Source organism: Danio aesculapii, chromosome 5, assembly GCF_903798145.1.
Source record: "Danio aesculapii chromosome 5, fDanAes4.1, whole genome shotgun sequence".
In the NCBI taxonomy this organism is placed as follows: domain Eukaryota; kingdom Metazoa; phylum Chordata; class Actinopteri; order Cypriniformes; family Danionidae; genus Danio; species Danio aesculapii.
The window spans coordinates 46,856,378-46,871,386 of NC_079439.1; the positions used below are offsets into that span (position 1 = coordinate 46,856,378).

A 15,009-nucleotide genomic window follows, 5' to 3' on the forward strand; every position below is an offset into this window, starting at 1 on the left:
AAGAGAGAGAGAAAATGACAAGCAGGCAGGATAAGCAGACAGCAGGAAAGAAAAAAAGGACCTGCCTCATGCTTGTTTCACTTCTACGGATCTCATTACAGCCAAGGGAGCAATCCTTTTATTCAAATATCAACTTTATATAACAATGCTGGTCTTCAAACTTTTAACAACAACTTGGCAATGAGCTCTCTGAAGAATCTTGAAGTCGGTGTCAGTGAAGCGACACATTGCGGTCTATTCTTAGTCTTGAGAAGTGGACGTCTAATGAGGTAGTGGCTTGGGCATAAGATTGTCTGGTGGTTCCTGCAAGCATCTATTTTTCATAAAAGAGGGTCAAAGAGATGAGGCCTATGCCCTCGGGCCCTTTTTATGAATGGTTTGGCCCTTAATGGCCGGTCCTTCAATTCATTTTTAGCTCAAAAGGCTCTCTATGAGGCTGACTGAGCTTAACTTAAGATTTACTGCAAATTGATTATAGGACTTGACACATCATGCTCTGAGTAAGAGATATGGATATGAGACTCAAGTATGTGAATTAATAAATCTCACTTGATTGGCTGCCAGTGGTTATGATCTCTAACCAGCTAGCTTAAATCCAGACAGCCAAACTCTTTTCTCAATCAATCCTCTAAGAAAACGCTTATGAAATAATCAGCAGAATCACATGTTTTGCTGTAGTGCACTGGAGCCTTTTAACAGACACAACGTTCAACCTCAGTTTCCTCACGCTATGCCGGATTTCAGTATAAAAGGAATGGCCATCCTGAATGGATGCATCCACCCATAAATCTGAGCCCAGAGTTACAGCGGCGGCTGGGAGAGGACTGTATTAAACAGAGCTATGAATACATCCTGACATGTGAGTATTTGGAAACTAGGAAAATAGATGGGTTGTGCTGGCTGGGACGCTGCATGGATCTCACACGTGCTAGCTCTCAGCTCCTACAGTACATTTGGATTTTTTTCTCTCTTTGATTCTGATCTGATTATAAATGTTATCTTTATGATCTTTCTTCTGCCCTTTGTCCACAAATATAGGGTGGCAGAGCTGATGCCCTACATGAATCTAATCTGAACGCTTCCATGACAGAACAATTCTTAAGTGATGACTGATTCTCAGAATGCACAAAAATAAATCCAATGCAAAAAGCATCATGACAAATATGCTGACTTCGTACATAACACAGAACAGCAATGCTTTATTTTTTGCACCAAAAAAAGCAGTAACACTTTACAATAAGGTTGTATTAGTTAATGTTAATTAACAAATAATGAACAAAACATTTATTACAGTATTTGTTCATGTTAGAAAAAAAAGTTGTTCAACGTTCATGTTAACTTACAATGTATCAACTGATGTTAACAAGCTTCAATTTGGATGTTAATAATGCATTAGTAAATCCTGAACTATGATTATTGAATGCTGTACATATTGTTCATTCTTAGTTCATGTTAGCAAATACATTAACTGACATTACCAATGAAACTTTATTGCAATTTAAAACAATTACAGTTACAAAAACAAAAAAAATACAAACTCATGTTGGTTGTTTCTAATACCAGCATTAGGTTTTACTCTGGCCCAGCAGTAGTTCAAATTATCCCACAAAAGACGTTTGTGCTGTTTCTGACAAAAAAGATTTGTCTAAACGCATTTTCATTTTTGATTCACCTTCACTGTCTTTCAGTACGCAACCTCAATGTTTTTTATTCTGCGATTAGTTTTCGCATAATTTTTCAAGCAATGTCAGTTTTTTGATTTACACGCATTATTTTTGATCAGCAACCGCGATACTTTTGGTGGGACACTAATTTGATCCCATTATTATTAAATTTAACAATTAAAATTGTCATTTTGTTTTTTAGTCATTTTTATTGCTAATTATTTTAAGTCTACACAGGTTTAATTATTTTATATTATATGATACTTCAATGCATTTGCTGCATTAAAGCAAGTTGTGTTTAAGAAAAAGAAAATTATTTATTCAAAACTAGTAAGACCGCAATGTGTTTTTTATTTTAAATGATTTTTTGTTGTTGTTGTTGTTGTTTAGCTAGTTGTTTGGCTTTTAAATCAGATACCTCTGCCAAAAACACAGAACTATTTCTGAGGAAAAGAGTATCATCAGAGTCCCCTGACATTTTAAATGTGTAATTAGAGTAGGGCTGCACAATATATTGTTTCAGCATCAATATTGCAATGTGATCATTCACAATAGTTGCAGACCTGTGATCATATCATGATTTTAAAACCAGTTACCGCTTGTAACTATAATAATGATTAATTTTATTAAATTAATTTTATTTTTATTGTTCAGTTACTGTACCTGAATACTGTTAGACTCTATACTGTTAGAAAAAACACTCTTTATTTATTTATTGATATACACTTTATTTCAATTGTGTGTGTATATATATACAGGGTGATTCAAAAAGAATACCACAACTACTTTGAAAATCTGTATTTAATCAAAGAAACATGATGGAACCTTGAGTAATTAATCAATATGAAGAGTACTTTACAAAGTTTTTTTTCTGTAGAAAACAAGTTCATATGTGTTCAATACACTCGAGACACTCGAGTGACATCAACCCAATAAACAAACAAATCCCACACTCTGTAGCATTTCGGGCGTAACAATTTGGATAGCTGCAGTTATTCTTTTTTTTAGTTCCTCAATGTAAAACTTCAAAGCTTCCTTAAATAGACAGCAGAAAGAGCTTAGCTCTCCTTTTTTTCTTTGCAGAGTTTTTGGTTTTCAAAGTCTTTTTGAATCACCCTGTATATATATATATATATATATATATATATATATATATATATATATATATATATATATATATATAAAAATATCGCAATGTTAGGTTTTTACAATATCATGCAGCCCTAAATTACAGCATCCAAACCAGTTGAGTTTAGATGAAGAGCATCTGTTGACTGACTGGGCCCCTGTTCAAGCTGAAAATATCTGCAGATGAAAAACTCACCAACGACCCCTGGCAGAGTGGAGGCTTCTAGATCCAGCATGATGGTACCCTTCTCTATACACGTCCTAAGCTCAAAGAGACTGTGTAAAGACAGAGTGGCCACGTGTGGTTTACTCCATCTTTCTCCACCTTTTTCCACCTTCTCTTCGAACTTGATCCACCTTGAAGAAAAAAACAGAAAGCTGAAAGTACTGAAGCATTTTGAAACCTCTTAGAGCATTGATTTGGCTCTCAAGAGACATTGGGTATTATTAGCACAGCTAAAATCGAACCTGAGTTTTATTCATTTATTTGTTTATTTTATTTTTTATAAAAACAAAGATACTGATGGGTTTTTTAAAGAATCTATGATGAAGTATAAAGCACAGCATGTATTTTAATGTAAATCTTCTGTAATAATGAGAAACTCTATAATGTCACTTCAGGTCAATTAAATGCATATTTTCTCAATATAAAACCATACTGACCCAGAACTTTTGAAAAAAAAAAACTATATTCTCAAATCTGCTATATCAGAGACAAATGCCAGTCCCAGACATCAGACTAGTCTAAAACAACTCTAATCTTTCCCCCAGTACAGCAATTGTTCAATAAAATTGAAGGGATTAATATGAAATCCTTAATCTGAAAACACACAACTGGGCTGTAATCTCATCTCCAAATCAATCTCTGAAATAAACTTGTGATTGAAAAGAAAAGATCAGCAGAAATCAATCTTGTACTCATCTGTAGTGATCTGTTAAATGGCCACCATTGCATGTGATAATGGCCGCTGATTGGGAGCCACTCAACTGAACCTGAAACTCAATGATCAAACCCACTGAGAACTGGCTAAAGCTCTGTAATTGATGTGAGACTCGTCTTTCATCAGAGGCAGAGTTGTTGACTCAAATGAACTCACAATCACAGAGAGTTAAAGCAACAGTGTCTGTTAAATGATCAGGCCTCAACTAAAAGTACACATAATTTGTATTTTATAAGCTTCAAACTATTCATTAAAGAATAATCAGCTGAAAAACTTCCCTCTAGACACTGTCAAGTGTTTAAAATGTCTTGGCTCACTGGCACCAAACATCCACTGGCAATGAGCCAGCATACTTCAATCTTCTTTTGATGAATTGTATAGTGCCTGTATAACATGCCAGCAAGAGTAATTAAAGCGGCCTGCATAGAAAACCACACAAGTGTTCTGTTTTCCCTTCTTTCTAAAAATGCAGCACCCTTTAAATATTTGGGGTGGGTAAGATTTGTTTGTTGAAAAATACAGCACAAACTGTGATTTTGATTTCATTTTTATATTGCGAGACACAATTTATTCATTTGATTCAAATCAACATTTTCAGCAGAAATTACTTCTAACTTCAGTGGCACAAAATCCTTCAGAACTATTCTGAAAAGCTTGACACTTGAATAGAACAACATTAATTTAAGCCAGAAAACTTTTTTATCATTACACATATTTCTACTTTAACCCTTTAACAGTCATCACAACCGCCTGGTTGACATTTTATCCATAGGTTATAATTATTAATTTAATTGCTAAATACTATTTATCAGATTTGTGCCAGCATATTATTCAATACAAGGGCCAAAAAAGAGCCAAAAAATATTAATTAAGTGCAGCTTAAAGGGTTAATATATTCTTGCCAATTAATTTAGTTTCCTTTTCCAGTCACACTTTACAATAAAGTTTCAATAGTAATATATTTACTAACATGAACTAATTATAAACAATTCTTGTACCACATTTATTGATCATAGTTCAGCATTAACTAATGCATTTTAACTTTCAAACTCATGCTTGTTAACATTAATAATGCACCATTACTTAACATGAACTAACATTGAATAACTGTATTTTCATTAACTAATGTTAACTAACGTGAATAACTACTATAATAAATGTATTGTTCATTGTTTGTTCATGTCAGTAAATGCATTAACTAACATTAACTAATGCAACCTTATTGTAAAGTGTTATCCTTTTTCTTCTTCTAAAAGAAGGTTTTTACTAACATCAAACTTCTGAACAGTAATGTAAATCAAACACATTATTTTTGTTTATACTATATATTCTTTTTGAATTAAATTTTTATTATAAATACACACACGCACGCACGCACGCACGCACGCACACACACACACACACACACACACACACACACACACACACACACACACACACACACACACACACACACACACACACTTTGATAAACTGACAATTGTCTTTTTATTTGCATTTAGTAGTATCAAATCAAACTTTTATTGCTTTGATTACTTCTAGGAGATCCTTTGGATGAAAGCATCTGCTAAAGTTGATCTATGTACAGTTGAAGTCAGAATTATTAGCCCCCCTTTTTACTTTTTTCCCCAAATACTGTTTAACGGAGAGAAGATTTTTTTTCATCACATTTCTAAACATAATAGTTTTAATAACTCATTTCTAATAACTGACTTATTTGATCTCTGCCATGATGACAGTAAATAATATTTGACTAGAAATTTTTCAAGACACTTCTATACAGCTTAAAGTCACATTTAAAGGCTTAACTGGGTGAATCAGGTCAACTTAGGCAAGATATTGTATAACGATAGTTTGTTCTGTAGACTATCGAAAAAAAAAATGATAGCTGAAAGGGGCTAATAATTTTGACCATAAAATTATTTTATTATTTGACCTTTAAATTAAAAACTGCTTTTAGTCTAGCCGAAATAAAACAAATAAGACTTTTTCCAGAAGAAAAACTATTATCAGACATACTGTGAAAATTTCCTTGCTCTGTTAAACATAATTTGGGAAATATTTAAAAAAGAAACAAAAATTCAAAGGAGGGCTAATAATTCTGACTTCAACTGTATATGTATGGTATATGATATATGGAAATGTAAAAACCAAAATAATAAAATATAATAATTAGTATACATTTCAGGAGTACTATCTACAAATTTAAAATGTCACTTTTTTACATAAATAAAATCTAAATTGATCTAATCAATTCTGTGCAAAACATGAGATAAAAGTAAACTACTAGACATGAACAAAAATGATTAGGGATGCTTTCAAGCTGTTTTTCAACACCATTAAAATCCTGCTAATAACAGTGACTGGAACAGCTCTGCTCGCTTTAATAGCCTCACTCAGATCCCCAGTCAAACGCCAGCACTCTTCTTACCTGGCGGTTTCCTTCCACTCCATCTCCTGTCCGTCCACTGACAGCAGCTCGTCCAGCTCCGTAAAGAGTTGAGGAGGCGCAGGACTGTCATCGTCCTCTCCCAGGATGAATCGGATGCGCTCGGCAGCAGGTGAAACTGTAAAAGGAAAAATACTGCGGGTCAGAGGCACAGTGCTGCATATTTCCGGCTTGCCGTCTTCACTTATGCCATTAGGCCTGATCTCCAGCTTTTCAGATGGAGGTGGAGGAATCTTAACCACAGACGGCTCTGAATCCGCATCCACATCCTCACTGCTCTCCATCTTCTCCACATTATTGTTCTCGGACGTGTTATCTGAAGCATCCATCCTATCTTCAAATAAAGGACTTTTGTTCCCCGGAACAGGATCAAAGCCGGACGAAAGAGGGAGGGAGGTCAAAAAACAGGAGACCCCACGCAGCCAAGCAGCCCCTTAGACACTCATTAGAGCCCTGCTGTCCTGTGCACCCCACTCCAACACAGTGACACCTAGGTAGTTAAAAAGGGGGTCCCACTTGTCACCCCAGAGCAACAGCCCGCCCATCCAACGGCTGTACCCCGTCTCCATTGGCCCTGCGGCTCTGGCACACTGCCCCGAGCCCCTCATTAACAATTAGGAAATGTTTCACAAACTGTTCTTTCTTCACAAGAGGGCCTCGCTTTCCTTCTCCCTTGTTTTCTAATTTGAATATTATCAGTTCTTGTAGGGCAGAGAAAGTAAACAGTCATGTTCAATATGAATCTCTCCCGGCTTATCGACTTGAGCTCATCAATATTATTTTATCTCATGGTTCATTGTTATTGTTTTGTTGTATTTTTAATTGTTGTGCTTTCTGCTATTGTTATTATTTTGCCTTGTAGCAAATTGAGTCTAAGCAACGAGCATTACAAATAAAATTTATTATTATTATTATTATTATTATTATTATTATTATTATTATTATGATTATTATTATTATTATTATTATTAGTCAGTTTTCAGTATTAGTCAGTATTATTATTAGTTATTGGTCAGTTATTTCTGACCTAAACCTTAAAATGTCATTTTATTAGCATAGGGCAGTGTGTTCAAGTTGATTCAGTAATAGTCACATAAAGAAATTATGAAGAAAAACATTAACTTATTAATTTGTTAATTAGATTAGACAAAAATGTACACTAGATGTCAACACATTATGTGCAGTTCAAGATGATTACTTCATAAATGTTTTATATCATAAATATAATATAAAAATATTTTATATTATATTAATCGTTTATTTATTAGGTCTCTAGACACTTACAGGTTACCAGATGAAATGCAATTCAAGTTGATTCAGTTATTTATTTATTTATTTATTAGATTTATATGAATATACAGTTACAGATGAAGAGTTCATATGCAAAAGCCTCTAAGTGTCGTCTGAAATATCAGTCGAAAATGACAATTTTCCTCAGCCTCCTTTGTTTATGTTAAGTTATTTTACTTTAAAGGCCATGAAAAGAACTTATTTTTTGCCATAAATTCTCATTTTAAAAGAAAATTTCAGACAGCATTAAGAGGTTTTTGCATCTGAATTGTTCAGATGTTATTGCATCAAGCGTAATTCAAGCTGATTCTGTATAGTTAATTAATTTTTTTAATAAAATTTTTTAAATTGTTTATTTTTACTTATTAATATTTAATGTGATATAATTGACAGATGTTACCTCATGAAGTGCAGTTCAAACTGATTCTCACTTAGTTAATAATATATATAAAAATATTAAAATAGAAATAAATACTTTATTCAAGCTAACAAAAAACACTATGTAGATAAAATTGGACACATTTTGAAAAATGTAATAAACAAAAGTAGCTTGCAACATTTTCACATTATTTAACAAAGGATTGTGTTTGTCATAACATTTTTGTGGCGGTTCCAGTTTGATTATTATTATTATTATTATTATTATTATTATTATTATTATTATTATTATTATTATTATTATTATTATTGCTGTTATTGATATGATGACATGAACATGATAACACTCTGCATTTTATTCCATAACCTAGGACCAAAAGAAGAAAATGCTGTTTTACCAAACTCCATACATACTCTTGGAAACGTTGAATGTAATTTATAATTATACAGTTCATTAAACCTGAACCAAATAAACCATAAAACAAATTATTTTTGTTACATTATATGGTTAGGTACAAATACTAACTACCAATAAATGATAAAAAGAGCTTACATTTATTCTAAAACAAAAAATGTATTTAAACTAGATATTTAATACGCATAAATATAATAAATATAAATAATAATAATAGCAAAAGCTTTAAAAAATGAAATAAAAGTATTAATAAAACTCAATCAATCAATAATTCCTACATTATAGTAAAATATCACTTGACTATTCTTCACCATACCACACTTGTATTATTTGGTAAATATTAAACAAAAAGTGCTCCACTGCTTACGTCACTAGCTTGAGTTGACACCTTCTAATGTTGATAACATCAACATTAACAACATGGATACCACAGAATTTGAGTAAATGAATAATCTGATTGTAAAACTCTGCATTCAAACAGTCTGATTTCTGACAAAGCTCCAGACTGAATGACTATCCATAAAGCGCTCCAGTTCTTTGAAAAGATCATTAAAGCACAGTATCTGCTGGGGACGGAAGTGGCGGACATGCGTGTAACAATAGTTTTTCACAGCTAGTGATTTCCACAAATTTTACTGCTGCTGATATGCTAAAAGACAAGTCAGAGATGTTATCAGCAGTGATAACAGAATGAGAAGAAACTTTAAAACTATACTAGCTGTAAAATATCAGTAACTCATTCAAACGTTTATGTAATGCAATCATCTATGACACCTTTGTTCATACAGCAAACATTAAATTGAATATTAAATATTTACAATTCAAAACACTGTAACAGACTATAAAAAAACAGCAAAGTAACATTAAGAAAATTTTTCTTCTTAGACTGCAATGAGTTCCTTTATTTTTTTTTTACAATTCAATAATACTAGTTATTATTATTATAAAAAATAATTAATAATAATAATAATAATAAATGCATAGTAGCATCATTTTACTTTACAATAAAGGATGTGATATTTTATACCTTGTATGCATGTTTAAAAAAATTTATATATATATATATATATATATATATATATATATATATATATATATATATATATATATATATATATATATATATATATATATATATATATATATATATATATATATATATATATAAATAAATACATACATTCAACATTAAATTCAATTCACCTTTATTTGTATAGTTCTTTTACAATGTAGCCCTAATACATTTATATAGTTACACATTTTTTTAATTAAATCATCTAAATATTTTTTATTGTATTATATTGTTGTTACTTTATTTATCAAAACCAGAAAAACTGTTAAAATTCTTTCATTTTCAAATTCAACATTTTCACATTATTTAACAAAGGACTGTGTTTGGCGTAATATATTGTGGCGGTTTTAGTTTATTCACTCATTCATTCATGTTCTTTTTGGCTTAGTCCCTTTATTAATCTGGGGTCACCACAACAGAAAGAAATGCCAACTTATCCAGCATATGTTTTACACAGCGGATGCCCTTCCAGCTGCAACCCATCACTGGGAAACATCCATACACACTCATTTACACACATACACTAAGGACAATTCAGCTTACTCAATTCACCTATAGTGCATGTCTTTGGACTTGTGGGGGAAACCGGAGCACATGGGGGAAACCCACACAAACATGGGGAGAGCATGCAAACTCCACACAGAAATACCCACTGATCCAGCCGAGGCTCGAATATTCATACAATAATAAAAAAAGAATAATAGTTCAAAAAGAATAAAAGTAAATAAATAATAATAATAACGATTCTGTGGTTGTATGTTTATACTGTATATAAATATTTACAGAGACACATCATTGAAGTTCTTGATGTCCATTGATTAAGTCAAACAATTTCAAGTTGAAACATTTGCAAATTTTTCAGAAATGTTCATTTAACAGGACGTGACTAAGCTGTACTGTTTAACTCATCTAAGCCAGTGTGATGTCCAAACTTTGTTCTACAAAGTCCACACACACACAAAGTGACCCTGCGATGCATACAGAAAACTGGGATACCAAGCACTAAAGCCTCAGTGGGCACTCGCTTCATGCTGTTGCTAAGCAGAGCTGCGACACAAGGAACAAGTGGAGAGAGTAAGAGAGAGAGAGAGAGAGAGAGAGAGAGATGGCTGATTCAATATGGGAGAGAGAACGCAAAGGACAGATAGAAATGAAAATCGCATCGTTCAAACAAGTTTCAAAGCTGTGGGCCCTCTCGCCAAGAGCTACGACCCACACAAAGGGGACTTTGTCCATGCACCAGGGGCTTATGGGAAAAGCGAGAGGAGGGGAATGTATGCCCAGAGCCCAAAAAAAAAAAAAATGGACTGAGCCGAGTTGCCACTTCATGTTGGAGAGTCCCAGTCTCACTATCAACTCACTATGTGCACCAGCCCACATGCAAACAGTAATCGGGCAAACCACACTCCTCTCACTCCAACTCACAGCACGCACTCAATGACATTCTTCAGCCATGCACTGACCAGAAAAAAACAATCATCCTCTACGCTCACGGGTTTGTGAATTGTGGTGTTCGGGCAGTTACAGGCTTCCCACGTCTGTCTGTAGTAGAATTAATGGCTTTCAAGTATACTTGCAGGCGTAAATTAGATAGCAGGCTTCACTTGGAGAAATAAAGGTTCTTTATGGCAGCAGTCTTTTTCTTGGCAGAACCTTTCCATTGCACAAATTTTTATATATACAGTTGAAGTCAGAATTATTCGCCCCTCTGTGATTTTTTTTTCTTTTTCAAATATTTCCCAAACAATGTTTAACAGAGCAAGGAAATTTTCACAGTATGTCTGATAATATTTTTTTCTTCTGGAGAAAGTCTTATTTGTTTTATTTCGGCTAGAACATAATTATGTTATAGAAACATTTATGGTATATTACCAATAATGGTAAAGAAACATTTTGTATGCAGTTTTAGATGCGATATGTTAAAGGCCCCATGGCCAGTTAACCAGAGAGCAAGAGTGAACACAACACACAACTAAACACATATTATGCAAGCTGCAGAGAATAAGGAGGCAACAATTATTATCACACTTACAGATTGTGATCCAAAGGAGAAGTAACTGGTCCATAAAAACTGTGCACTGACAAAGTCCCTGTCAAGGTCTAAACTATATTAGTCTTTGGTGTTGATCCTTCCTTTAATATCAAATGGCCAGCAAATCTTGTGTTGTGGGTTAGATTACTATAGCAATCATCAGTAAAATGACAAGAACACATAACGTGCTATTGTTGTGATAATGAACTGTATTTACTCATCACAGCCTTTTGTCTAGCCTCTCACAGTTATCAGTGATCACCTATCATCACGTCTTGATGCATTCCCATCCCCCACAACTCGCTATAGTGTTTAGACGTGGTGGGGGGGTATGGTTAGGATGGGCGGTTGTGAGGTTGGTGTCCCTGGTCTGTGCATGCAAAAAGTGGGAGGTAATTCTAAGTGTAAATTTAATCATTTTAAACGGGTGGTCCACTACGATATCAGATTTTTAACTTGAGTTGATGTGTAATGTAGATGTGTGAATATAAACAACATCTCTGAATGTAATATGCTCAACGTTTAATGCAAAGGGAGACAATGCAGAGTTACAGCCTACAGCGAACAAAGTTTGGGGACTACAAAAAATACATTCAGGCTAGTGAGTGAAACACTTCAGGTTACGCGCATTCACCTCTCGCATACACCCCACACAGCAAAGAGGCATGGCCAGAGGCAATGTTATAGCAGAGAAAGCGAAAATGCTGTCCAAACGCTGCTATTTTCACAAAGCTTCTTCTGTTTTTGTATTTGGGCTTCCAAAGGACATGACACAAAGAGAGAAGTGCTTACAATTTAATTTTAACTATGTACCTGAGAATGACAAAAAGATAGCTCTAGCATTTGACAAAGGACAGCTTCCAAAATCTCTCCCAGTTCAGTACTGGATTCGGCTAAAAACTCCTCAAAGGAGGAGCTGCTCCAACCATAATAAATGAAGCTGTGGATTGTGATCCAAAACCTGTGAGTCATTTAACTTGTTAAAATTGATATATGACAGGGATAGTGTCTAGCGTTAATGGTATGTTGTAGCAAGGACATAAACAAGGGTAAACAATGGCAAATGCTTTTGGCAGCGTTAACAATTTAGATACAAATACATATTTATCCATCAAACCAGGGGCATTGCTAGACCCAATTTACTGGGGCACGTGCCCCAGTAAAAATCGCCAGTGCCCCAGTAAATACTTTGAGATATGACTTACTTCATATGCAAGTTTATTTATTAATAATTTATTTATTAAGAGTGGTAATTCCAGAATAAAAACGTTATTCTCTATGTGCAACCGAACCAATGCTGGTGAAAGCAATGTCTTTAATATAAAAGTAAACTGACGCATCTCCACGTGTGCACAGAGAACCTGAGAAGCAAGTCCCTTCTGGTGCAAGTCCCGGTAGTTAACTTGCATGCCAAAAAAAACCTGCTGCTCACGCACCGCTCATGCATTGTAAAACCGGCGTAACAGCCTTTTTTTGGTTTTGCAAGTCGACAAAACTAAAGTTTAAACAATAAGACGGTGATCTTACTAAGCATGCCTCCTGATTTTTTTTTTTTTTGTATGAAGCAAAAAGGAGTGATGACGAGTCAGGGAGGTAAGATTTAATACACCTAATTCTCTGCCATGAGTCTAGTCTAAGACAACAAATAATTCTATAAAACATATATATTTTTTTGTATTCTATTGAATTTTCTATAGAATTTTAATCTAATGATATCAATAATCATGCAAAAGATTTCTTAAATTATCTTAGCATCACTCCAGTTGTTTGTTAACTGTTTTCCAGTTACATTTAAGATTATTTAGATTAATAATTGTATAATAACAATAATATTTTTATTTATAATAAATTTTTGTTTTGTGTATATATATATATATATATATATATATATATATATATATATATATATATATATATATATATATATATATATATATATTGTGGCGAGTATACTAATTCAATGTCGCCATGGTCCCAAATTCACCCCAGCTGCCTTCTCGTCACAGTGGATCAACCACAGCTGGGAGTCATTAAGGGACACCGATATAAGCAGCGTCGGGACAACCAAGGGTGAGCTTCATTCTACCAATGACTCCCGAGCTAACCTCTGTGTCTCTCTCTCTCTCCCAGCGGACTCAAGCAGCTAACTTGCTGAACCACCGACCAACCCATCACGGCCCCACTCTCTATCCCCGGAGCACCTGCACGCTTCCTGGCCAGAAGAGCACCTTTACACCACTATCCACTGCACATTATACCTGTAAATAAATCACCCTCCGGGGAAAAGTCTGTACTACAACCCTCTGTGTGAGTGTTTTCCCTCTAACTCGCCACAACTGGTGGAGAATGCGGGCAGAAATAGAGTGGAATTAAAACACAAACAGACTTACCCGGTGAAAAAAAAAAAAAAAAAACCCTGCTGTTCTGACTGTTCCATTGTGTGTTACAGACGAGGCATCCGCTCTCTCTCTCTCTTCCTCGGGTGCTTTCCCGGAGACAGCATGTCCATGGAGGAGGTCATACGCCACCTAGCGGAAGTCACAACTAGACAGCAGAAAATCTCGGAGCAGCTTGCCGCAAGACAAGAAAGACTGGAACATCAGCTCCTCCAGGCGGCGGGACGGGTACCCCTCCCTGAGGTGAAGATAAATGCACACCAACATTTAACCAAACTCAGCGACCTGGACGATATTGATGCCTACCTTCACACTTTTGAGGTAATCGCAGAGAGAGAAAAATGGCCAGAAGAAGAATGGGCGAAGCTATTAGCCCCATTTCTGACCGGTGAAGCTCAACGAGCATATTATTCCCTAGAAGCCCCAAAGAATGATGATTATGGAGCGTTAAAAAAGGAGATTTTGGCCAGAGTGGGGCTCTCTGCGATTAGTGCAGCCCAGCAATTTGCCATCTGGACATATGATGAGAAAACTCCGGTGCGCACCCAAGCTGCCCAGCTTTCACGTCTCGGCCGACTGTGGCTATTAGGGGGGGACCCCTCCGGCGTCCAGGTCGCTGAGAAAGTGGTTGTTGAAAAATTGTTACGAGCATTACCCAGACGGTTACGCGGACTCACCAGTATGAGAAATCCGGGATCTTTAGCCGCTTTGGTGGAAGCTGTGGAGCTGGCTGAGGCTCTTGTAGCCCGCGATGCTGGAGAGAGAGCGGCTCTGCCACCCCGAAAGGCACATCCACCATGGCGACTCGTGGAGGGCACATCAAGACCAGTTAGCAGACCGGCGGTCCCCAGCCCTTTGGATGAGCCGATGCCCACGGAGCCACCAGTGCACTCGACCCCGGCCTGGCTCGCAGGATGTGTTGTACATCGTACCATCCCCCCCGAGGCCCCCTCCCGAAAGTCTCTCTTGATGGGAAGATGCAAACAGCCACATTAGATACGGGGAGCGCCATCACACTGGTACATCCTGGGGTAATTAGACGAAGAGGAGAAAGCAAAGCCCGAATACCAATAACTTGTGTACATGGGGATACACGCTATGTACAAGCACAGAGGGTTACGATTGCAGCTAAGCCAGGTAGCTGGCCCGTTGAAGTGGGGGTGGTTCCAGATCTCCCTGTACCCCTCCTCCTGGGCCGAGACTGGCCGGGGTTCGACGAGCTCCTAGCACTGCATAATACTCCA

General features: G+C 35.7%; 1 protein-coding gene across 2 annotated transcripts in view; it reads right to left on the reverse strand.

Annotated features, from left to right (window-relative positions):
* The window catches only part of slc4a4a (solute carrier family 4 member 4a), a 127,945-nt gene that overhangs the window by 68,800 nt on the left and 44,136 nt on the right, over positions 1–15,009 (reverse strand). For both annotated transcript variants that reach the window (XM_056458362.1, XM_056458363.1), the window contains 2 exons: positions 6,165–6,300; positions 2,989–3,149 (listed from right to left, as the gene is read on the reverse strand). In XM_056458362.1, coding sequence (XP_056314337.1) covers positions 2,989–3,149; positions 6,165–6,300 — 297 coding nt within the window. The remainder of the gene's footprint in view (positions 1–2,988; positions 3,150–6,164; positions 6,301–15,009) is intronic.